The sequence below is a fragment of the Indicator indicator genome, chromosome 7 (assembly GCF_027791375.1).
Source record: "Indicator indicator isolate 239-I01 chromosome 7, UM_Iind_1.1, whole genome shotgun sequence".
Lineage (NCBI taxonomy): Eukaryota > Metazoa > Chordata > Aves > Piciformes > Indicatoridae > Indicator > Indicator indicator.
The window spans coordinates 25,973,239-25,997,038 of NC_072016.1; the positions used below are offsets into that span (position 1 = coordinate 25,973,239).

Here is a 23,800-nt window from a genome sequence, read left to right on the forward strand (position 1 = left end):
TATTGCCAGGGCATTCCTGAATTAATCCAGGCTGAGCTTCAGAAAAGAGAACAAGAGACAGGTGTAACCGGGTGGGGAAAAACCCCCACCATGCTAGTGAAGCTTGTACTTATCTGTAACATAATTGGATTGGCAAAGCTGGTCAAACACTCAGACCATCGTGGATATCATGATGGTTCAGTGCACAGCTCTCAGCTACACGTTTCTGAGACCTCTGCATATCCCCAGAGGACTCCTCTGTCACATGAAGAAGAAGGTTATTGGGAGGCAGAGGGGCTCAGGGAAAATACTCAAGATTACCCTTCAAGTGTGATCTCACATCAGGAAGAAAAAGAGGATTTTGAAGCTGTGGCCCCACAATCCCGAAATGGGTAAGTACCCTTACATGTCTGTCTTACAGATAGTGACAGTCCACTCCTGTCTGATACCTTCTTATCCCGTTGATGAAGGATCATTTTCAACAGAAGTTTCTCATTAAAATATATTTGATTTTAGGGATCTCTATGCAAACAGGAGGGCTCTAGAAGTTTTAACTACAGAAACAAAAAGCTGAATTACTTGTGGAGGATGAAACCACAGATGGGGCCAGCTCTTGGCTCTTTGCCTAGTCTGAGATGGCATATTGAGGTTAGGGGTCTAGACACACCTGGAAGATGTGAAGCTGCCTAGTTCTGATATAGCACCATAGAACAAAATGCTATTTCTGGCAAAGCAGAACTAGAGGAAGTTAATTTACTAGTTTTTCTCTCACCACAAACCAATGCTGATTATTTTTGCTGATTATGGCAACATTTGCCCATCATCAGAATGTGCCTGGCTACAGACTGAGTCCTCGGAAATGGAGAGGGGAAGAGAATGGCAGGATGTTAGCAAAATAAAGACAGTGGGGAATAAAAAGGAAGCATGACCACAGATTCAACCCCCCACAAAGGTTTCTGTGACAGTGAAATGTTTCTCGTGGTAATCATTAGCCGAAGAGTAGCCATCCTGAGTAGAAAAGGCAGGTGCTTCACCAGAAGGATTTCCAAACTCTATGATTTTACAGGGCATGTAAGTAGGTCTCTGAATGTTTAAAACAGATGAAAACCAAGCAGGACAGTGAATGAATCTTTTATAGCCCTGATGGATGCATACTGCAGAGCCCTGTTTGGGAGAGAAGAAACAGCAGCATAGCAAGTGCTGTTCACAGCTCAGTGCTTTAGGATGTCCTGGTATTTTTCCCCTTAAACACTTCTGAGGAAGAGAAAAAAGGAAGATGGAAAGAGACTATAAAGCCTTGCCCATGTCATGCTTCCTTTTCACACAAACTGAAGTATGCAATCTTGTTTCTAATCTCATCTACATGTAAAATTAAGGCCTCCCTTCTGTGTGTAGCACGGTGAGAGTTTTAAAACCCTGTTCCCATTTATACTACATCTTCCCACAAATCTGTACCTCCCACCACTAATCTTAAGTCATCTTCTAAAACCTGTGAATGTTGACTTCCAGTTTTCTGATGGGTAGCATTTGATAATGGAATGCACTATTAATTTACCAGCATTTCAGACACTAGCTCATTTCAGAGAAAGGAAAACAAAGCCCAAGTGGTACCCTGAACTTCTACATTCTGTTGCATGGCAGTAATCATTTGATTGCTGGGTGAAATGCTGAAAGCACTCTGAAAACTATAAATACTATGAAAATTCAGTGATGTGAAAAGGTGAATCAAGATATTGTAATGTTGGATTGAGTCCAGAGGAGGACCGCAAGGATGATGCAAGAGCTGGGCCTGGAACACCTCTGCTATGAGGATAGGCTGAGGGAGATGGGAGAAGAGAAGACTCCAAAGGGACCTTGTAGCTGCAGGAAGAATGAGGGTGATGGGCCTCTGGAACAGGTTCCCAGAGTGGTTGTAAATGCCCTCTCCCTTGAGGTGTTCAAGGACAGGCTGGATGAAGCCTTAAGCAACTGAGTCTAGTTGAAGGTGTCCCTGCCGATGGTAGAGAGGTTGGAGTAAATGATCTCTAAGGTCCTTTCCAACCTAAGCCATTCTATGATTAATGTACTGTCCTGAGAGGGGCTTCTTTCTTTCTGTGTAACTTTGTTTAGCAGCACCTTGTGCAATGCAATTCAGTGCTAGCTATTACTCACCCTAATTTCCTTCTTTTATGAAGATAGATGCATAATGAGTCAAATCATAATATTCTTTCCAATTACAAAGCTATGCTGATGACTACAGACAATCAAAATCTAGCCTGGCAATAACTTTAAGGTATTTGTTCTTTTGTTAAGAGACATCACATTATAGTGTACACAAGCCTGAGAAGCTGGTACAATATACAGAAGAGATGTGAGGTTTTTAGAGGAAATATGCCCAAAAGTGAGGGGAGAGAGTGCAAATAAGAAAGGACAGCATGGCTCCCCTTTTAACTGCACTCCAAAATCTGAAAGTCATTCTGAATGTACCTTCAGAGCATGAAGTCCTCAAGTGCATGTCAGGTGTTCATGGTTGGAGTACCCTGCGATACATAGACAAGAAGTTGTCATAGATTTGGTATTTCCTCCCTACAAGTCTGACACATGCCTTGGTAAAAACATCAAAGGATTTGGCTTATATCTCTTAAGGGGGAAAAAAGGAAGAAAAGCCTCAGGAGTTGATTAGGAATTAAGAGATATGGGACAATAAAGACATGTCATAAAAGAAGGCTCAGATTGATGGAGAATAATTTTCTGTCCTAATTCAAGTTTGATTTTAAAATAATAAAACACTTTATTTTCAGAACTAGGAAATAAATAAATAAACAAAATCTCTAGTAACTTTGCTTCTGAGACAAAGTTTTGACTTTCATAATTTCCTAGCAAAAGTGATGTGTTTTTTTCCAACCTTTTGCTATTTTCTCTATGCGTTAGGAATAGTGGCTACTAGAAAATATTCTTAGATTTTTAAAAATGTATAGTCCTTTTTTTTCTTATTGCAGTTATTTGAATAATTAAGACCATCTTGGTTAGTACGTTCAAGGTAATTAGTCAGGATCCTCTGGTTTCTCTTTCAACATGCAATGACTTATTAGACCCCGGTCAAATGCTTGAATATGCTACTGTACTAAGAAATTCTTCTCAGAAGAACAAGATTAATCTAGTAAGAGTTATAAAATAAGAAAATCAGTAAGAAATCACTGGCCTTTAGGTGACCAAAAAAAAAAGTGTGGATAATAATCATTTCAACTATTCTTTAGAGGAATAACTAGGTAAAAAGTTTAGTATCTCAGATGTTGCTTTTATCTGAGGAAACAGGAGAAATTCTGTATGTTCAAAGTGGACAAGTTACTTTAAAATGTTACATGCTACTTAAAAAAATAAGCTATAAAAAGAGGCCAGTTTACCAAAGGAGACCACCTTTTCTTCTCTTTTCTCTGCTCTCTTCTCCTTTTCTCCTCAGCATTTGTGCCTTATATGAATTGATTGGTTTGACTCAAGATATTTTATCCTGTGTCTGAGATGAATGGATCCACATGTACCCAAACTTTCAGCAGAATTAAAAAGGGAAATGGAAATATATAAAGCCACATGTATTGTGAAATTGATGGATTATTATTATTATTATGGCGGCATTTGTTTTAGCAATGGAAGATGAAGAGTAAAAACAGTAAAAAAAAAGTTCTCAATTTCATAAATACTTAGATAATAAATAAATTTTTTTGCTCCTCATTTCCCATATAAAACAGAAGCCTAATACAGAACTTCATAGGAATATGCTGTTTTGACTAGTGGCTTTCCTCTGTGTGTGTGTAAGGAGTTAAATAAAGCTTGTAAAGCTACCAAGGACATAACTAGACATGTAGAAGTTCTAGAAGTGACCAGGTAAACATTAAGTAAGAGCTTGCATTAACTCTTCATTAGTTCATCACCTACTCTAACACTTACCATTCGGTGTAACCCGTTCAACTGCTGTCTGATCAAGTCACATGGAAAAGGATAAGAAAAAGGTCAATGAGAAAATACAATTGTCAGGACAATAGTGTATGTGGTACCTTGTGAAAACTTGTTGTAAACTAACAAGCTACTTGGGAAAGTTTTCTTTCTTTTTTTAGAGCCCCTTCCATCAAAGACTTGGTAATGACATATGCCTGAGCAAGACACAGTGCTGAGCTGACCTCCGGGGAGCTGAAGGAGTGGGCTACATGCCTACCTGCCCTCCCTCAAGGCTGTACAGCTCAGACCTGGGCAGACAGAACTGGACACACATGTCCTTCTCCATGTGGCTGGATGGGGACTAGAAATATGGTGACTCAGTCTTTGAGAGGAAAGGTTTCCTGGCCCTGGGAAGAACACATCATCTTCTCCATAACCTTGCCATGAACTTACCTCTGTTGATCAGAGATCCATGGAAAGATGTCTATTGCCATTACTCTCAAAAGGGCTTGCTTTCTCTCTCTAAAAACAGGTTATTTCTCAGATTAAGCAATGCACTGAAGCACAACTGGTGGAGAGCTGTAGCTCAGCACTGAGCAGAATTGGAGCGAGAAGCCTTTAGAATCTATGTGCCTACAACACCCAGAACAGTCAGGCTGACAACTTGGGTTTCATGCACTTAGTGTTCAGATCCCAATTAAAAAAAAAAAAAGAAAGAAAAATTAATTTAAAAGTAAAACAGAGAAGCATTTAAAAGACGCAATTCCATCATATGCTAGCCCTGACACCAAAGCCCAAAGCTGCCAGTACCCTCAGCTGGCCTGACCTGTTTGCCAAGTAACACTGTAAACCAGATCACTTAAGCATTCCAGGTTAAAAATAATCTTTGGAAAAGGCAGAAGTTATTTTTAACTTTGCCCCTCAGTAACCCATCTGACAGAGTTGGTCCCCACGGAGATGGTTCACCCAGTAAGGGAGAAATAACTGAGGTGATGAAACAGGAACAAGCAGAGTTTCCCCACCTATGACAAAGTCTCTCAGAATTTCTCTGTCTTTCCAAAAGGGTAATCCTTGCCAAGTATCTCCTGGTTTGCTTTCCAGTTGGGTAGTGGTTTAGTTTTTTTTCTTCAATCCACACACTCAGTCTGTCACCTCTATGGATTTTTCTTACAACATGTCTGTAAGAAACTGAAGAAACAACCCCCCCAAAACCCCTCAAATCCACCACCCTGCCTATAAATAGGAAAGGCAGAAATCCTTAGCATAAGTAAACACTTAATGGCATTAACATATTTTGAGGCTTCAACACATGATTGTGTGAAGTCACCCTTGATTAGAGGAAGGCCTGCCAATAGCAGCCAGGTGTGTTGTCAGACTGACACACATTCTTCTTCCTCTGATTCAGCACAGAGACAGCCACACAGAAGCTGGCCCCTTTTGTGTTTACCCAGGGTGTTAAAAAACAGAATAAGTATTCTTGAGTGTAGACAAGCAGAGAAAATCCAAATCAGTCTTATTCCAAGGGAAGTCAGAACAAGACTCAATCTTAATAGCTGGTTTTTGTTTGCTTTTTTTTTCTTTCCTTAGGAAGACAGAGACTTATTCTTTCTCAGTAAAGGGGCATATAACATATGGTTAAAATAGAACAGGTGTGGATGAAATGCAGCTTAACTGTGATCTACAGTCCAATATCCTGCAAATCAGTGGAATAGCCATTGAGTGCTCAACAATAGCTTTTGCAGTGCCAAGTTCATCAACAGAAGCAATGGTTAGGCACTTGCCTCCTTTCAGAACTTTAGGAAATTCTCCAATATTCAGCTCTTGTTGAGCTGCACAGCAGGTGGAATGGCTCCATTACCATGTTTGATGCAAATGACACAGGTTCATTGCATGCAATACAGAGGTTATGGAACCCTCTGTGCCCAAAGGATTGTTTTACTTCACAGCTCATTAGTGCAAGTTGCAACAATTCATTCTTTCAGCAGATTGCAAGGGATCTCTTGTTTCAGTATAGCCAGGGCACCACCACCAGCACTACTTCCATGTGGATCTGCCAAGTGTGCAAGTCAACAGCCTGTGAATGAGTGATTGGTGGCCAGCCCTCAACAAAATTATGCTCATGGCCAAAACATGACCAGGGCAAACCTTGGTGCACATTGGCTGCACCTCAAATACACGCTGTCTGGGAAGCTTCTCTTCCCATGCATTTTTGAATCACTGGCATCAGCACAGCTGCGGTAAGTACCTAGTCACTGGCTGCAATTCTTGCTTCAAGATAAAGTCTGATAAGGGAGTAAATATGCTCTACTAGGGAATATTTTGATTCTGAAGCTGCCCTCTGAATAGGCTGTAAAACTTCTGTTTTGGAAGGACAATATAAATGAGGTAACATTTGAGGAAAAAATCCTCTTGCGTTTATTTCTCTGAAGTAGCTTGTAGACCGTTTGGCATTGGCTCAAACTCAGCAGCCAAGCCTTCAAGCTCCTACTCCCAGTGGGGGTCCAGGCTCAGGACTGGATTTTTCTCAGAAAGCCTTCACTGCACTAAGGTGTTCTGCTGTTTGTAATACAGGGCTGTTGGCTGCTCAGGAAGAGCTGGAGAATTCACTGACAGACCACTAGTGATCACTCACTGTCTGCTAATTAAAACCCCAGTAGCATACCACGTTCCCTCGGAGAACCAGTGCCTTTTTCAAACAGCTGAACACTTTCTGCATTCCTTATCAATAAAAAAGCTATGCCTGATGTGCACAGTCCTAGTTCAATGTAAATGTAGTATTTTACCTCTGGTTTATACATGCTGCTTTTTCTTGTTGATGAGAATATTGCACTAAGGGAAAAACAGAATAGAAACTATTCCACGGCCTCATTCTTTTTCTTGCTTATTTAAATTAGAAGAACACAGTCCTCTATTGTCATCCTGTACCACATTTAAGCAGCCATAATTGCTTATGTGGTGCCTTTTGCCCAGTATAGGAAAGTATTGTCGACCTGAAAATTTTTATGCTTTGAATGGTAGACACAGGAACAGCGGGACAGGAGTTTTCAAAGTAATTATAGAACCTAGCTTCCCTGAGAATAGAAACTTGAGGAAGCTCGTGTGAAGGACAACTCAGTTGTACTAGTACAACCAAAGAAATAACAAAACTTGTGAGAAACAACATCTTCAAGTCCTGAAGCTTTTGCTCAGGCAAAAATTCCACTACCTAGGGAAGTGTCCTAAACGATGCATTGCAGTGTCAGTCATGAGAACATAAAATAACAGAAAATAATACAAGAACCTAACTGATCTGTGGGGAACATTACTCACACTCACTATCACGCTGCAGTTATTGGTGTAGCAGTTTGTGAAAAAAAGAGACTACACTGTGTTAATCTGACTGCAGTGATAATTAGAGCAGATCAACCAACTTACTTTACCTCCTGGTTCTTTGTGTTTTATATTGTTCATCATAACACAAGGTGGCCCAGACAAATCCTAGAACTGGAGACAGAACTGCCTGTATTTCAGTAAAAGCAGAGCTATTATGCAATATAAGAAAAAACTTTGGTTTAGGATCAGTTTTTAGTAAGACCTTAAAAGTTCACGATAACCTAAATTTGCTGAATCTTATTTGAATACAGAATGCTTTGTCATCAGATGTATTTAACCTCAGACAGAAGAATGTACTTGTCTCAAAATTATGCAAAGTGCATAGATGCATGTGAAGACTCCTTTCAGTAAGGAGGTCAGAATAAAGCCTAGGAAAAAGCCCATATAATCTAGGAAAGAAAATTATTCAGATTTCTTTTTTTCCTGGATTTAAAAGGGTTACTTTGCTTGGAATGTAAAACAGGAAAACCAACTGAACAAATGAAACATCTGTAGCCCTGAATTTGCCAGGGTTCCCTCAAGTGTTGCTCCAACTTGCAGCATTGTAATAAACTTTACCATTCACCAGATTGGAGAGAAAGCTCTCCTGGTCTGCTCACATGAGCAACTTCTTTCTACTTCTCTCTGTCCTTGGCAGCAGAAGCTTGAGTCAAAAGGAAACTGTATTCAAGAGAATAAAAGCAGAGGGTGTTAAGCTGGTTATATATTCAGTGAAGGAAGCGACACTATTACAAAGAGGGAGGGGGAAATGCAGAAGCAGAACACAAAGCTGCTGTGTTCCAGAAACCAGCTGAATAAAGAAAGTGCTATTTGTAAAAGAGCAGCTTTTTGAAACTGCATAGCCTGATTCAGAACCCACTGATGCCAGCAGAACTCCTGCTTGCCTCACTGAACTTTAGAGCAAGCCTTTCTCAGTCTTTAACATTGTTCCACTTAGCATTAAAGAATGACACATTTTCCCAAGGTTAATATAGTTAAGGAATATTTTTAGTCACAGAGAACAAAATTTCCTTAAAGAAAACATTCCACAAGATGTGCAAAAATTACTGCAATAAAAGTTAAATATTTGATGCACACTTACCTATATTGTATCTCATTACAGATGGGAAGGATAGGCCTGAATTATTTGAAAAAGGAATACATTTTTATAAGCTTAATGGAACTTGAAAACACTAAAAGTTTTTGTGTTTAAAGCCAAAACATAGTATTATATAGACCTTCAGCTCCATAAAAAAGTTTTCAATATCAGGTGAAAGAGAAACAGTGAACAGACGCTAAAGCAAAATGGATACAAAGAGATGTGACCAATCATTAAAGGAAGTTTGGATACAAAGAGACATGACCACCGTTAAAGGAAGATTTTATTGAGACTCTATCAGACTCCCCTTTTCTCCTACTATTCATTCTGCATAATGCTAACAACTGTTCGAAGTAGGCATCAAGTTGGGATCAACCATCAGTCAATTAATTTATGATACAAAGTAACCACCTTCTATAAGTGGGAAGTGCATCAACATACTAGCAGGCTTTGGAAAGGAAACCTCATATTTTCTATTAAATGTGTGTGTACATTTACACATGCAATAGAGCACAAGGCCTCACAGTCACCCAATGTCGTTGCTCCTCATACACACATTGATGCATGTACACATTTGGGTTAGATTTGTATGGCTCACATGACTCACAGGACTTGCACCGGAGCTGTGTATGCTGGGAAAAACAAATCAGCCCAGATGATGATTCACAGGGTGTGGATTGTTTTCATTAGGAAAGAACAAATCACGAAAGCCAAAGAATCCTTTTTTTAAAAGGAGTTTTCCACACTGAATGCAGATTCCTGCCTGGATCTGGCAGGCACTCCGTGGGCAGACCTAAGATACCAACCTAGCAATGATGCCAGCAGCAATGCCTGGTCACTTTACTTTCCCAGAGATTTTGAAGGGGAAAAGCCATTCACAGCTATGGCTTGCTAGGCACGTGAGAAAGAGCAGCCTAAATAAAAGCACAAATCAAGTCTCTGTTTCAGGGCTGTTCATCTTGCATGAACTACTGAAATGCCATACAGGCTTAACAAAGCCTGGTGGACTTCTGTGCCTCTCAGAGGCAGACATCAGCTACAGCATACCTGCTGGTCTGTTAGCTTTGAATCACCCAGTGATACAAGCAGAGCATTTGATTCTCAAGGAGTAATAATTTAACAAAAACTTGATGATTTATCTTCTGGTTCTGTCCCACAGGAAAGACTGATAACTGGCATGAAAATTCCCCACCCTGTTAGTTGCAAGGGCCTTAAAATTACAAATCTTCAGAAGAGTCATTTTGGCTTGAAAGAATAACAAAGGCTGCAGCAGCCTGCTTTCCTATTCAGCTTCCCCAGCACTGCAGGCTTTGCCAGATTCATCTTTTAGAAGCAAGGGCAAGAAGAATTCTGCTTGCACAAGTGCTCACATAAAATTGCAATCACATTTTCCTTAAGAAACAGGGGAGCAAAAAAATGCCATGTCCCATCAAGCCTAATGAACTGTTCGTAGCAAGCCCGGGCTGTCTGACCTTTCCTCCTCATGTTTCCCAGCTTCCTTTCAGCTTCCTCCTTTTCTCCTGGCTGCCTGGCCACTGTGGCCGCAGCTTCTGCCTTTGTGCAGGACTCAGTTCCCCATTGTTTCTGCAACTCTCTCAGAGGAGCAAAATTTTTCCATATATGCTGATTATTTGACAGTTGCTTCCTGTGTTCCCATTTAAAAACATACTGCTTAAAGTTCAGTTGTTCCTTATCAGACACAGCTCCCTCCCCCACACTACTCCATTATAACACAAGCTCTAAGTCATGGAATACAAGAACCCTCCTGATGTCACCAAATGCTCCAACTGATACAACCTGATCTGTACTGTATAAGGTCTGATAATTGCTTTTGTTCTGAGCAACTAGTGTTGATTTCTTACAGGAAATTAATAGCATGCATATTGACATATAATATGATTCCTAACGTTCCTGCAGACTTCTTTAAGCACATATGATACATATACTGACAGCAGCAGTCTCTAAGGCTCATAGTAATGGCTGCAAAGATCCAGTGATGCTGTTCTCTGAGAGGTAGAACTGCAGACCCCTAGGGACTGCAGAGCAGGAAAAACTCAAACCGTGCGAATACAGCTTCTGCTCACTCATCAGATTTAGTCTTGGGCATTCAAACCTTTCAGGGAGAAATTTTGCAGTACTGGATTGCCAGCAGCAGTATCATGAAGAACAATGTTTAAAAAATCCCACATAATGATCAGTTTTGCCATCACGAATATACTTGTCACATGGACACCTAACATAAGGGTAGCTTAATTTTACTGAGATTCAGGTGGTCTTCAGCCAGGACAGCTAATTTCATGACTACTAGAGTGCTGTTTCCTCTACAGGTGCTTTACCATGAGGGAGCAATAAAGGCCTTAAACCCTTTTTGCAACAGATTTCAAGCCAATCTTCCCATCCGGAAAATGCGACTGGGATTGAAACTATGGAATCTGGTGTTTTGGTTCAGAATAGTTAATAGCTCCAACCCAACAAGCATTGAGGCATGTTTGGAGGAGCCCCAGATTCTGCTGCAAAGGGAAGAACTGGATTTTACAGGTCACTGGGAAAAAGAGAAGCCGTTCACAGCAAGCCTGATGCTCAAGTAGTACAGTTTGGGCAAGGCCACAGCTTCCAAGCCTAAACCACAGAGGCTGAGCTGCCACGTGGTGTGCTGCTGTAAGCTCCTCATCCCTTAAAAATGTGTCTTCATTCTCTTTCTCAGGACAGGAACCAGTCAGGTTAGGTGTTATCCTGCCAGCCATCTCTACAGAGACACTGGGAAGTTAAGGTGCATTAGCTGCAGCAGTGAGGGTGGTATATGTCTTCTCATTTCTCTCACCCTACTGCTCAACACCACTTCTTTCCCTAAGAAATGGGATTAGTGTGTTTTAACATCAGTAGTTGTGATATTGTCGCAACTTTCTAAAGGCCCCATGTTCACACTGTATTAGAAATAATCACTGTAGGTGCCTTCCTACAACAGGCAGGACATGGAGCCAAACACGAATCATACACAAGGCCCCCAACTGTCGTTAAGACAGGTTGTCTGTAAAATGTAATTGCTGGTTCAGTGACTGAAGAGTTAAACAGAGCAGAGACCCCTTGTGTCCCTATAGCTTCTTTATTCTTAAAAAAAACCTGTCACATCTCTTTTCTACTCATTACTATCCATAGAGAATGGTAGGATCCCTTGGTGTTTAACTGGTGAACTTCTGTAAACACACTATCTGAAATAGTGTGTCGCATAGGTTATGAACAACGATTGCAATTACTATTTAATCAGATGCTAATAGTAATTTAAAAAAAAATATTTCCCATTCTAGTTACCACTCCTCAACTTCTTGCCACTTCTGATCTTGGATTTTAACCATCAAATTTCAACCAGCATTACACTTTCATGTCTTGATATTAAACTCTTGAGAAGGAAGAGTCTCACCTACACTCTGGGATTAATAGATGCCTATATAATTCTGGCTTGGAAAATTTAACAGCCTAGTAAAATTCTTTTGTCTATAGCTAGAAGCATAAAACTAAAACCCAAGAAAACAACCCTCATTTTTACCATATTATTTACCTTTATTATTTTAAAGATAGACTAAATAATAAAATCCAAGCAGTTACTATATGATCTTGAAGAAGTATTGCTTAGAAATACACTGATTATTAATGGAGTATATGTCAGATTAAGTTTTCAAAAGTAGTCTGCCTCAACCTGATGAGTCAGTCATTGACTTAACCTGATGACTCAGTCAACAGGCATCTGAAATGGTAACATGCCAAGAAAGACAACCTGACATTTAAAGTGATATTAACCTGCAGGTTATCATGGGTTGGAAATTTCTTCTGCTAAATAAAAGGACTGGAAATGGAAATAATGCATCAAAATTGACCCTTTTGTAACCAGCTCAGATAAACATCCCAAATGAAAACAAATGATCTGGGAGGGGATGGAAAAGCTCACAAGCATTTTCCACTTTCCTCGTCATCCAGCTGAAAAAAAGGAAAAAAAAAAAAAGGCCCTTCCACATTTCACTTTTCTTTGCACTGTTACAAACAAAGACTTAAAGAGACCTACTTCAAATTCCTTTCCCATCTCTTTCTTCCACTAGAAACTGGTGTCCCTTCACATACTCCCGGTTGGTAACGTACATTGAAGCCTGCATGAAAGAGAAGTACATTGTAAACTCCCAACAGCCCTGCCTAAATGGAGCACCAGACTGCCAGAAGATCATGTAAGTATCCTAAATAAAACCACTGAAGAAAACAGAATTTTCTCTGAAGTATCCAAATGATATTTCAAAAGTAGTTAATGATGCATTTTAAAAAAGTAAAGCCTAATTCAGTTTAATACCAACGTAGAACAACTGCTTTTGCAAGCCATCAAGCACAGCACAAGGTGATTCAGTGATTTTCCACATCTTCCCGTGTTTATTCAGAAAAAGAGCAGAAACCATACCCTTTCCATGAATTTCAGGTCATGAGACACACACACAACTAAAAAAAAAAATCTCTGTCTGTGGCCATCAGTGAAACCACTTACATGACAAGAGTGCAATTGCTTACTCTACTTTCAGGACTGGCTGCCCAAAGATTACTAGTGATAGCCAATAAAATACCTTAAGGTACCAGGACTAATAATATATTTTTAAACCTAGGAGACATTGACTCACAATACATTTATGAAGTGAAATAGTATTTAATACTCACCCACAGGTTTCTGTATCTATGTCGTTTCTGTATCTATGTTGCAAAAATGCTTCTGTTAATTTCTCTTTATCTGGATGACAGGTTTCATGTTTACTTCTAAGGGAGTTTTTAATGAATTTTTATCTTCACTGGTACCAGTGATATTTTAAAATATTTCTTAAAAAATAGAACTTTCTCTACAACTCATCAGAATATTACAGAAGTTCAAGCTCAGTCTAAACTTGTTTACAAAACACTATTACATTAAGTATTACAGGTGAGTTTCTGACAGTTACATAGATTTGCCACCTGTGACATTTCTTAAACTTGTGTTAGATCAGTGCCAACACGTTCTGGGAAAAAAAACCCCAAACTAACCTTTACTGAAGAACAGTAAAGCATGAGGCAGACCTCTGAAGTCCTGCTCACTGAGTAGTAGTTCTATTCTTTCTGCTTGTAAGAATGTGCACATACCTCTTGTAGGCAGTAATACTGAAAAAGAGTTTTAGGTAAGGGAAAAAATTTCTGTAGACTGCCCAAATATTTTACTAAGCAGCAGTGATAGTTTCTGACAAAATTCTGCACTAGTCACCTAGGATATGCTTGGCACCAGACTGCTGTGAGTGAGTGAATTTACAGTGAGACACACCAGCTGATAAAATCTTGTAATCTAATGCCCAGACACTTACTCCCCAGGTACAGGACAGCTCTGAAGCCAGTCTATCAAGTGAAACAGAAGGTTTTGAAGTCTTTGCAGTGGAAATGCTGTCCCGGATTTATTGGCAAAGACTGTAAACAGCATGGTAAGGAAAGCTAATGAACAAGCATGAGAATTAATGACTAAATGCCAGTCATGGTGGCAAGAAATAAGTTTACATACTTATTTTTCCTTTTTGTGCCCTTTTTCTTTTTTTTTGAGAATTTATGTCTCATTCTCTTTGGTGTGCTATGTCCCAAATCACTGCTACCTTGAAATAAGTAGTTGTAATTAGCTGCAATTAGTAGGTAATAGAGGTAGGTGCTTGTTCTTCTATTAATAGTACCTTTCTAACCTTTACACAAGGAGAAAAGTATTAATTTGCCAGAGCGGGCCTGTCAGAGGTATGAGTCCACCTGAAAACGCCTATTTCCAGGTGGAAACTGGTGACATTAGAAAGCAACACTAGCGTGTGAAATGCTCCTATGGTCAGCTGACAAGATGAAGTCATCTGACTATGGAAATCGCAATGTGCCCAAGTCCAAACAAGGCAGGCAGTTTCACTCTCCAGCCTGCACTGCTGCCTCCTCTGTGCTTGCCCTGGTCACACAAATACTGGCTCCTAGAGCAGGGAGCAGCTTTACAATGCAGTAACATAGGCCAGGCTGTTACTTCTGTGGAAGCTCTAGCAATAGCCTTTACATATAATGAACAACTATAACTCTGCATTGTTGAATAATGATGTGTGAAGCCGCTAAGAGAGGGGAGAGTGTGGTTTAAAAGCCGAAGTGCTTCATGGCATGGGCAGGATTTAGCAAATACTACTCCAAAAGCAGTTATAGACAATTTAAAGGGTTAAAAGGTAGTTCCCTCCAGCAATTAAAGCCATCATAAGAGGCAAACATATGTGTGAAAGTTTTCACACAGTCTGTCTAGCTAACTTAAGAGACTCCACAGATAAAATGGAAGTGCTTGTTTTTATCTCTGTAGGTTTAGCTTTTCTTCACATACTGTTTTTATTTGTAGATGTAGCTTTAGGTGATGCCCCAGCCTGACCTTAATATTACCAAATGCAGTGCTTCTAATTTAGTCTCTCCTTCCTTACAGTCATGGACCAAAACTAGCTTCTCCATCTTTATCTTTGCATTTGTACAGCACCACTCACTATAGCTGGTGGAACAAGGAAGAAATTCGCAGATCTTTTGGTAGGACCCCACCACGGAAAAAACCAAAAATCAGATCAAAAACTAACCAAACAAAACCTCAAGAAATTTTGCCCCCATCTATCTGCAATAGCCTTATTTCTTAAGGGCAATAACTCCTGAATTAAAAACCCCACATTGTTACATAGCATTACCATTCATGCAATGCTGTATGCCAGTGCTGTACTGCAAGCAAACTGAATTCTCCAGATAACATGCTCTTTCCCCGAGGAACCTGCAACACAGACACTTGTCTCCACATCTCCACATCAGTTACACTGCACATGAAATTGCCCTCCAATGTCTTGATAAACTGTAGCAGCTCCTGCATCTAAATATTTTCATCAATGTATTATGTCTCAACTGCAGATCCCAATTTTAATCTGGTGCCAGGAAGTCAAACTGAAGGACAAGAAGAAGAGGAGCTCTCGAACCAGAGTATGTGCTTGAAGATACTTTGCTTGACAATATTTTACTTTTCAGTCACTGATCAGAAGAAAAAAAGATGAGTTTTTTAGCTGTAATTTAACATGGTAAACTATGGAGAATATCTCAGGTGAAAGCATTATTTGAGAAAGCTTTCACACAATGAATTTATTGGTATACATGAGTACTTCTGCTATAAAACTAGATGAATACTCTAGACAAAGCAAGTTTTATGCTAGCTTTGTGATAGCTAATCGGAACACCAGCCAGTACAGAACATTAAACCTGTTGGTGTCATGGATGTTTAACCCCTTGATCTGTTAAGTGGATTCACAGGAAAGCATACCATGCTCAGATGTCTACCAGAAATGCTATTTAAGAGTAGATACAAAGTAGCTTTGAGATTATTGTTATGAGGTACTATAGATTCACAGTCTGTTCTACCGATCTGAGTATCCAAGGACCTTTCCTCACCCTGTGCGAAGTGGTGTGTTTTGCAGTTTTATGAAGTATTTTCCAGCAATTTGCTTTAGGGAAGTATTGCAGCTCTGAAAGAGAGTCTTCTTTACATTGTGCTACCAGCACTGAATGTATATGCAGTTGCTTTACATGAGTTATAAAACAACAGATTTAAAGGCAACCCTGGAGAGTAAGAGACACCCAGGATGGCGCAGTTTCTGCAATGCTCATTGTACAGTTTGAAATCTACAGCTCAAATTAACAGTTGGGTTTTTTTTCAGAATAATGGCATTTAAAGGGCCCCTCAGCAGTCAGCTATGACACTGAAACAACCTATTCCTTAGTGGAATGCCTCAATTGCTCTTTCAGCCTCTCCTTTTAGACTGGTTTATCAAACGTTGCTGTCCTGTCAGTCAATGGCTTCAAAGGAACTGTCCAGAATATTTTTATGGTGCAGGGAGATTTTAAATGAAAAGCAATTTACTGCCATCATGGCTAGTGCGGCTGCAGTTTTTCTGCTATTATTTAAATATTTTGAGTTTTCATGCCTGTTGGAAAAAAAAAAAAATCTTTGCAAAAGAAGCTGTGAGTTAAGGTGCTATAAATCAACAAACCCCCTCCCCTAAATGTCAGAGCAAAAAGTACACAGGTGTTCTCAGAGGTCCTGTGGGAATACCTGTTGCCTGGTCGCTGCACTCTGTTGCATGACTTTGTTTTTTTAATCTTGTGATTAGTGTCAACATCAGTGGATTCAAGAGAAATGTTGGAAGTCATTCAAAATCATGAGGCTTTACTGGATGATCTTCAAAGTGATATTCATCAAGCAGTCAGCAACTTAGGTGACTTACAGAGAATATTTGAAAACAACGGTACAAGCATGGTGTTAGAAGTGAACCAGAGCAATTCAGGTGAGAGGTGTGACACAGAATTATCAGCCTGCCAAGAGGCCCTGTAAAACCACACAGATCAGGAAGAAAACTCAAACCCAAAAATATCCTGGTATTCCTTGGGCTGCTGGTTGCTTTTAAGGAGAGAACAAAATATGTGCAAAATCAATACAAATGAACAAACTAAATTCAAGAGTAACTTGAAATGGGAAACAAGATGAAAGGCAGATTCCTTTGCACTTGTCTGTAATTTCAGAATATGCCTTGATCACAGAATAAAGAGGCTGCTTATTCTTAAAATTTGTTAGCTTACTATTCTGTTTCTATTGCTTCTTTTCTTCCAAGAGTTTACATTTGGGGTTTTGTACTTATTTTCATATACAGGCTACATACTCTGATGTGTAGAATATCAGACTGGTGTGTGTGGAAAAAAAAAACAACCAAACCAAGTCAGAACCAGTCACCTTTTCTCTTCAAGATTATTCCTGCTGTATGAAGAAACAGGGGGTGGGAGGGGAAGCTGCCCAATTTGACCTATTCATGTAAGACATTGGCTCACAGAAGCATTTTCTGAAGATACAGACTATTGTCCTCGATGCACTTCAACTCTGAACATTGAAGGTAGAAATCAAGCCTTAGTATAATTCATAACTAGCACAGATACTTCACAGATTTTTCAAGTTTAGTCCTGGTCTGGAATAGTCATCTGTTAAGACACTAACACTTTTGTGAAGTAGAGTTGCAGTGTAGAAAGCATCAGAAAAAGAACATTGAAACAAACAGGCAAGAGCCAACTAGCTAAGAACTGTTGTGAAAATGGGCAGTCTCAGCCACTCACAAAAGTGCTTGTCCAGGGGTTTTCAAAGGTCAGTATTTTTATGACTTAAGTGGGGCAGTCAATACATATCTAAGTTACTGTTTGTAGACTCAAAGACACAATGTGCTTCACAGTAACCTTGATTTTAACTTCAGATTATTTTTGCAATTGTCAAAATAATTATGTGGTCAAATTTTGGGGAATAAGATGGCAGTAACTGCAGAAGAATACATACTTGAGACATGGCCAGATTAAGATGTGTTCCAAAAGCAGAATTTAAATTTAATGAAATTATTTTTCTTTTAAACTGTTTCAACAGATCCACAGGAAAGGCTTCTGCAGCAAGTTTTGTTTCCCCACGTGGAAAATTTTGTAAGGAAACATTTTAACCCCATGTGGGCAAGCTTCAACAGAAGCTTACAGAATCTCTCAAACATGGTAAGAAACCTGTCCCACGATGTGGAAGCCAACAAGAAAAGCATAGAAAGGTTCCAGGAGAGTACTGTGCCCAAGAAGGAATTCCAGGAGCTGGGAACTAAGTTTGACTCAAAAGTCCAAGAAAACATAGTGAAAGTCGATCAAGTGAAAAGAGATATAGAGAACCAACTGCAAATGCAGCAGGCCAGTATTCACTATAACCTTAACACAATCAAGGCAGATACTGACACAAAGCTCAAAAAGATTCATAAAATACAGCAGTCCCATTTCTTAGCTCTTAATGACAGTATAGCAAACATGAAACAGAAGCAAAACAATCTTGAAAATAAGTTTGAGACTTTGAAAAAAAATTTAACACAACTCTCCTCACATCATGGTCCCAAAGACGAGAATACCCAGTTAACCATAAGACAAATCAATGACATTCTGGCAGGGCATGCGAAGCAGCTTAAAGAACTTTACATGGAGTCAGATGTGGCTTTTCAGAACATTGAAGTTTTAGAGAGGTGGTTTAAGGAGATGAAAAAAAATATCTCAAAGTATAGGCCAGAAGATCTTACAGTAACTCTAATGGAGAAATCACTTATTATGGAAGAAAACAAAGCAGCAATAGAAGAGCAAGTATCAGAGCTCAACTATACTCTCTCAAATCTTCGGGAAAACTATTCAGATCTGTTGAGGTACATGGAGGAATGCAATTGCCAGAGAATATCTTCTGACATTGATGTACTGGAAGAAGACTTAGACAATACCACTTATTCCCTTGAAGGCACTCAATCAAACTTCAAGGATATGAAGCACTTGGAGTCAGTTTTCAGAGATCTCTTAAGGAATGAAATCGAAGAGCTCTCTTCAGCTTTTCCATCTATCCATCAGTCCCTTAGTCTGCGTCAAGAAGAAAACAGGCAGCTTCAGTTGCAAGTCGCAGCTTTTGCAGAAGACATCAGCATTTTGAAAAACAGAGATGAAGAAATTCATCAACACATCAAGTATCTCAATAGTTCTTTTGTCTCTCTTCTAAAAGATGCCATGCGGCATGAAACAGCACTGGAAGCTTTACTAGGAGAAGAACTTATGGAAGTCTTGTTCGAAGAGGATCCTAGTATCCTAATAACATCAGTATTTCAGCTGCAAGAATCTCTCAGACATATGTCAGATAAACTCCAAGAACAAAATACGACTTTAGAATCTCTTACAAAGAGATTTCATCTCTTGGAGAGAGGCCAATGGAGTAATCACGATGCTCGTACATATCCTAAGCATCCCAAAAAAGAAACACAAACTTCCTCTACTCTAGATGAAGTCAGTAGGCAATACAGTGTTGCAGAACATATGGAACCAAACTATGAAGCTGCCAAAGATGACTCTTTGGATAGCTCAGCTTACAATGATATCATGACTCTGAAGAACGATATCAAACATCTGAGCCTGGCAATCAAGAGGCATGAATCTAGCAGTGGCCTGAACCTCTGCTGCAATCATACAATAGCAAATGTAATTGAGCCACTCAATGTTTCTGTGGAAAATTTCTCAGCAGATTTAGCAATCCTCAAGCAGAAGCTGGAGGAACATCTGTTGATTTTTAAAAAGCTCTTTGGAGACAATGAAGAATTAATTGCCTCAAACATAAGTCTGGATGTTACAAAGATTCAGTCGATGCTGACTAGAAAAGTGAGGCGGCAACAGAAAGTTCAAGACAAACAGAAGGACAAGAAAAAGCTTGAGAAGCACAGAGAAAATATGCAAACAATAAGTGGAAGAAATACAGTGCAGACAGGACTTTTGGAAAAAGGTGGGTAGTTCTACTTGCTCCTATGCAGGTCTAGCTTCTTTCTGAGCCTCATGCACACAGCATGTTAGTTGCAAGGCCTGTCAGGTACCTTGTGGGATGCTGGAGGGAGAAATTGTGGCATTATTTACATCCTCCTCCTCCACCAAAATAAGCAGTTTGAGTGAGAACGAAGCTGATACACTGCTGTACTTCGCCTGAGGCCAGTAAAATTTCACACATTAGAGCTGCTGGGAAATTGGCCTTGAATTATTTCAACTTCGTTTATTGATGCTTTTATTAATGTAGCAGCAGTTCTCTTTTGAAGCTAATCGGGAGTGCTAGGCTTCCTATCCTGCTTCTTTTTCCTCTCTTAAGTTTATAAATATGGTGGGTGTCAAGATGAAAGTGCCAGTCTCTTTTTGGTGATAGGACAAGGAACAACAGGTACAACAGGAGGTTCCACCTCAACACAAGGAGACACTTCTTGATGGTGAGGATGACCGAGCACTGAACAGGCTGCCCAGAGAGGTTTTGGAGTCTTCTCTGGAGAATTTCAGAACCCGCCTGGATGAATTCCTATGTGGCATAACCTAAGTGATCCTGCTTTGGCAGGAGGGTTGAACTCAGTCTCTGGCACTTCCTTCCAACCCCTAACATTCTGTGATTTTTGTGAGTTTGGAAGGAGTGTATACTCAAAGCACCGACTCCTTCCCAGCATAGACAGACAGATCAAATGACCTGCTATAATTTGCACAAGTGGAACCAAAAAGACTGACAAAATAGCTTCAGAGACAAGTTTTCAGTTTATCCTTCACTGTGATTGGCCAGTTCCTTTTCCCTATAAACATGTGGCCATAAGCACTTGGTAAGTACAAACCACTGCAGCTTCAGCATTGGGTTTTGATTGTAACCCTTATTATGGACATGTAACATAAAAGTCATCCCCTTTAGGCATTAGTGCTGTGAAACTGTAATTAAGATTGAATAAACAGAGAATGTAATTCAAACTCATTTATTTTTAGGATAGCATAAACCAGTACTTTTTTTAGGATAGCAAAAAAGCAGTACTTTTTTTTCCCCTGGGTGATCTTATACTTTGCCAAGAGTAGTGGTTCAGATATTTCCAGGGAACCATTTGATGTAACCCCATTTGATTTCATACCTGTTTCAGTCATTTAGCTCTGTGAAGCATACAGAAAAATCAGGAGTGATAGAGCTTCATGCCCTTCCCCCAACTGGATGATCCTGTGGAGGGAAAAGCAGCAGTTGCTAAAATCCTGTTCCTTTCTTTTTCAGACTCACTGGTGGCATTCCATGTAGGATTCACAGGAATGGATAAAGAAAAAACTCTGAGGTTTAATGAAACATACCTCAATTATGGAAATGGTTATTTCCCTGAAGATGGTTACTTTAAAGCACCGCATAAAGGTGTCTACCTGTTTGTCATCTCCGTGGAGTTCAGCTCAGGGCCAGCATTAGGACAGCTCTCTTTTAGCCGAGGGTACAAAAGAACTCTTTCAAGCAGTCAGAGGAAAACACCAAATGGAAACACCATGACTACTTTTGCTATGGCAGAAATGGAGAAGGGAGAGAGAGTAAGCTTTGAACTGCTGCGGGGCTCTGTGGTGAGACAGAGTCCACCTGGGACAACAATGGCTGGATTCCTAGTATTTAAAACTTGAATTGTTTTATTGATATCTTTCCATAGATGCAATGGATCAATTAACTATTGCTTCATCTGTGATGTATTCAATCCTACTGCATGTGTTTAAACATAGCACTACCCTAGGTTTGTCTTCATGCTTCTTTTCTGGAAGTGTCTGGCTTGTAATTAGTTGCTTATGAGCAGCGATGGGATTTCCTTTCAAGTAATAAGCTAACCAATTGGACTCCAAGTACATCAGCACACACATTCCCAATCCTTCCACTGTGAGAACTGCACCTAATCAGAAAAAAATGTTTTGTGAGGCTTTCTTCACTTATAATTTCTCTTTATTCCTGCCAAAAGAGTATGCTCCCATAACAAATACACCACTGGCAAGGAAAAGATTTTTAGGAAGGACTGTATGTATCAGGCTCACGTTTTGTGGATAGCAGCTTAAAACTAAGAAATCAGCACAATTTTACCTTTTAGTTCTCTGTGGACTACAGGCAGTAACAGACTGCCTTAGAAACTTCTGCAACACACTCCAGTGTTTCAGTCTGTGCACAACATGAACACTCTAAAAGATGGATCAAGCCCAGTACGCTGCACCCTATGCTAGGATTTGTCAGCAAGAAATGGCCTGGTATTTTTGCTCCTGGCCTCTGTATTTTAACTATATCGCAGAAATTTGAGAACAATAAAATATTGTTAAGATTAATTACATTTAGATATTAGGAAAATTTTTTGAAATATTGGTGAAAATGCAGTTTATTTCTAAAGATAATCCTACATAATATGGTGAATTCAGCCCAAAATTCAGCATTTAGTAAGTAGTTTAAAACCAAGCAAACAAGTAAAACTAATAGCAAAAAAAGCAGTGGTCTGCTGTCACTGTGGAATATAAAATAAATTAGAGCAAATTCAAGAGTAGAATTTCTGAACTGTGGAGTTTTGTTTTATTTCCAAAATCTCAAGATGACCATGTCTGGTCACGTCCTAAACTCTTCTTCTGTGAAATAGCTCAAAAACCTTCACTTTAAAAAAGTTCAATTATTTTGATATTTTTTCCTGTCTTACAAAACAATATTAAAACAATTAGATTTGCCAAGATGAAACTGGTTTAGAAATACCAAGTAATTTTAAGGAAAGAGGTAAGTTCTTATCTATTTCATGTCCTTTGAAGGTAGCATTTTCTATCAGAAATCTATTCTGCTGTTAAGATGTTTCTCCCCAACTATTTGCAGGTTTAGTTTTGCTTAGAAAGCAAGATTATTAAAACCCCACATCAGTACCAATACACATTGCACTTAAGACAACACTACAAAGCAGTTTCAGCTACTGACTTGAAAAGAGGATTGTTCATCTTCATCCTGAGCAAATGACTAAAAACGATCTCCCATCTACTCCTAGAAAGTGTCGATTTTCACAAGGGATTAATGGGCTGAGTGTTCCCACTTGTCTAACATGGAACAACATCTTGCACTGATCTGTGGCAGGCAGCACAAAATGACTGCAAGCTCAGTGTCATCTCCTGTCCTGAAGAATGCTCAGATACCTGAGAGGGGGAAGAGAAGATGGATTTGAATAGGGGAAATGTCAAAAAGGAAGAAAAGCATCAGTAGTCCTCCAACTTTGGGCTTTTGTGGTGGCAGTTCCACAATGCTGAGCAAAGTGTGCTGTCTAGGTCAGGGTAGCTCAAGGAACACTCCATCTTCAATGTAATTCGGCACCTACCAGCTAAGTTCCACACTACAGACAGAAGATACATACATACACATTTTAAACCACCTTGCTTGATTTTTAAAGCTTCAGCTGAAACAAAAATCACAGTTACTTGGAAAAGGACACAGTAGGCAGTATATAGGGTAGTGCTTCATCCAGACAGGACTTTTAAAGGTTTGGTGATCTTGTCCTTACCAGAATTCACTTATTTTGAAGAATAAGCCAGGCAAGTTCAGAGGTCGTAGACTCCAGGGTGAACACAATGTTGACATATTTTCTTATTTGCTTTCTTCAAACATATGCTTAAGTTAGTCACCTGCATATATAAAGAAGACATACTTGACTGGAAGACTAATTTTCAGATTATGTAGCAAAAAAAAATAAATGCAGGATAATGGATTAAAACATTCTATTGGCTGCATGAGCCAGGCAGCCTTACTTCCTTCTCAATCAACAAGAGAAAGACTGGACTGTGAGGGTTTTTTTTAAAGAACACATTAGTTTTTTAATAAACTTCCATTTGAACTGATTTCAGATATCTACATCAAGCCATCCTCTGAAATCCATGGTAGTCACTGGTCATAGAATAGCTTTGGTTGGAAGGGACCTTAGAGATCATCTACTCCAACCTCCCCGCCATGGGCAGGGATGCCTCTCAAATAGATTCGACTGCTCAAGGCCTCATCCAACCTGGCCTTGAACATCACCAGGGAGGAGAACATGAGGT

At 39.5% G+C, this 23,800-nt stretch overlaps 1 protein-coding gene across 1 annotated transcript; it reads left to right on the forward strand.

The window, feature by feature from the left end:
- The first annotated feature begins 90 nt into the window (after positions 1-90).
- On the forward strand, positions 91-22,038 carry MMRN2 (multimerin 2). Its single transcript, XM_054382213.1, has 7 exons — positions 91-371; positions 12,433-12,555; positions 13,706-13,812; positions 15,278-15,346; positions 16,528-16,701; positions 17,817-19,727; positions 21,003-22,038. Exons 1-7 carry the CDS (start codon positions 91-93, stop codon positions 21,386-21,388), a joined length of 3,051 nt encoding a protein of 1,016 aa, XP_054238188.1. The 3' UTR covers positions 21,389-22,038.
- Positions 22,039-23,800: the final 1,762 nt, after the last annotated feature.

Bases quoted from the DNA above. Each gene is read 5' to 3' on its own strand.
- MMRN2 (XM_054382213.1), top strand. From the start codon at position 91: ATGCTAGTGAAGCTTGTACTTATCTGTAACATAATTGGATTGGCAAAG. The intron at 13,813-15,277 runs GTAAGGAAAGCT...TCTCAACTGCAG, and splicing joins CAAAGACTGTAAACAGCATG to ATCCCAATTTTAATCTGGTG. The intron at 16,702-17,816 runs GTGAGAGGTGTG...CTGTTTCAACAG, and splicing joins AGTGAACCAGAGCAATTCAG to ATCCACAGGAAAGGCTTCTG.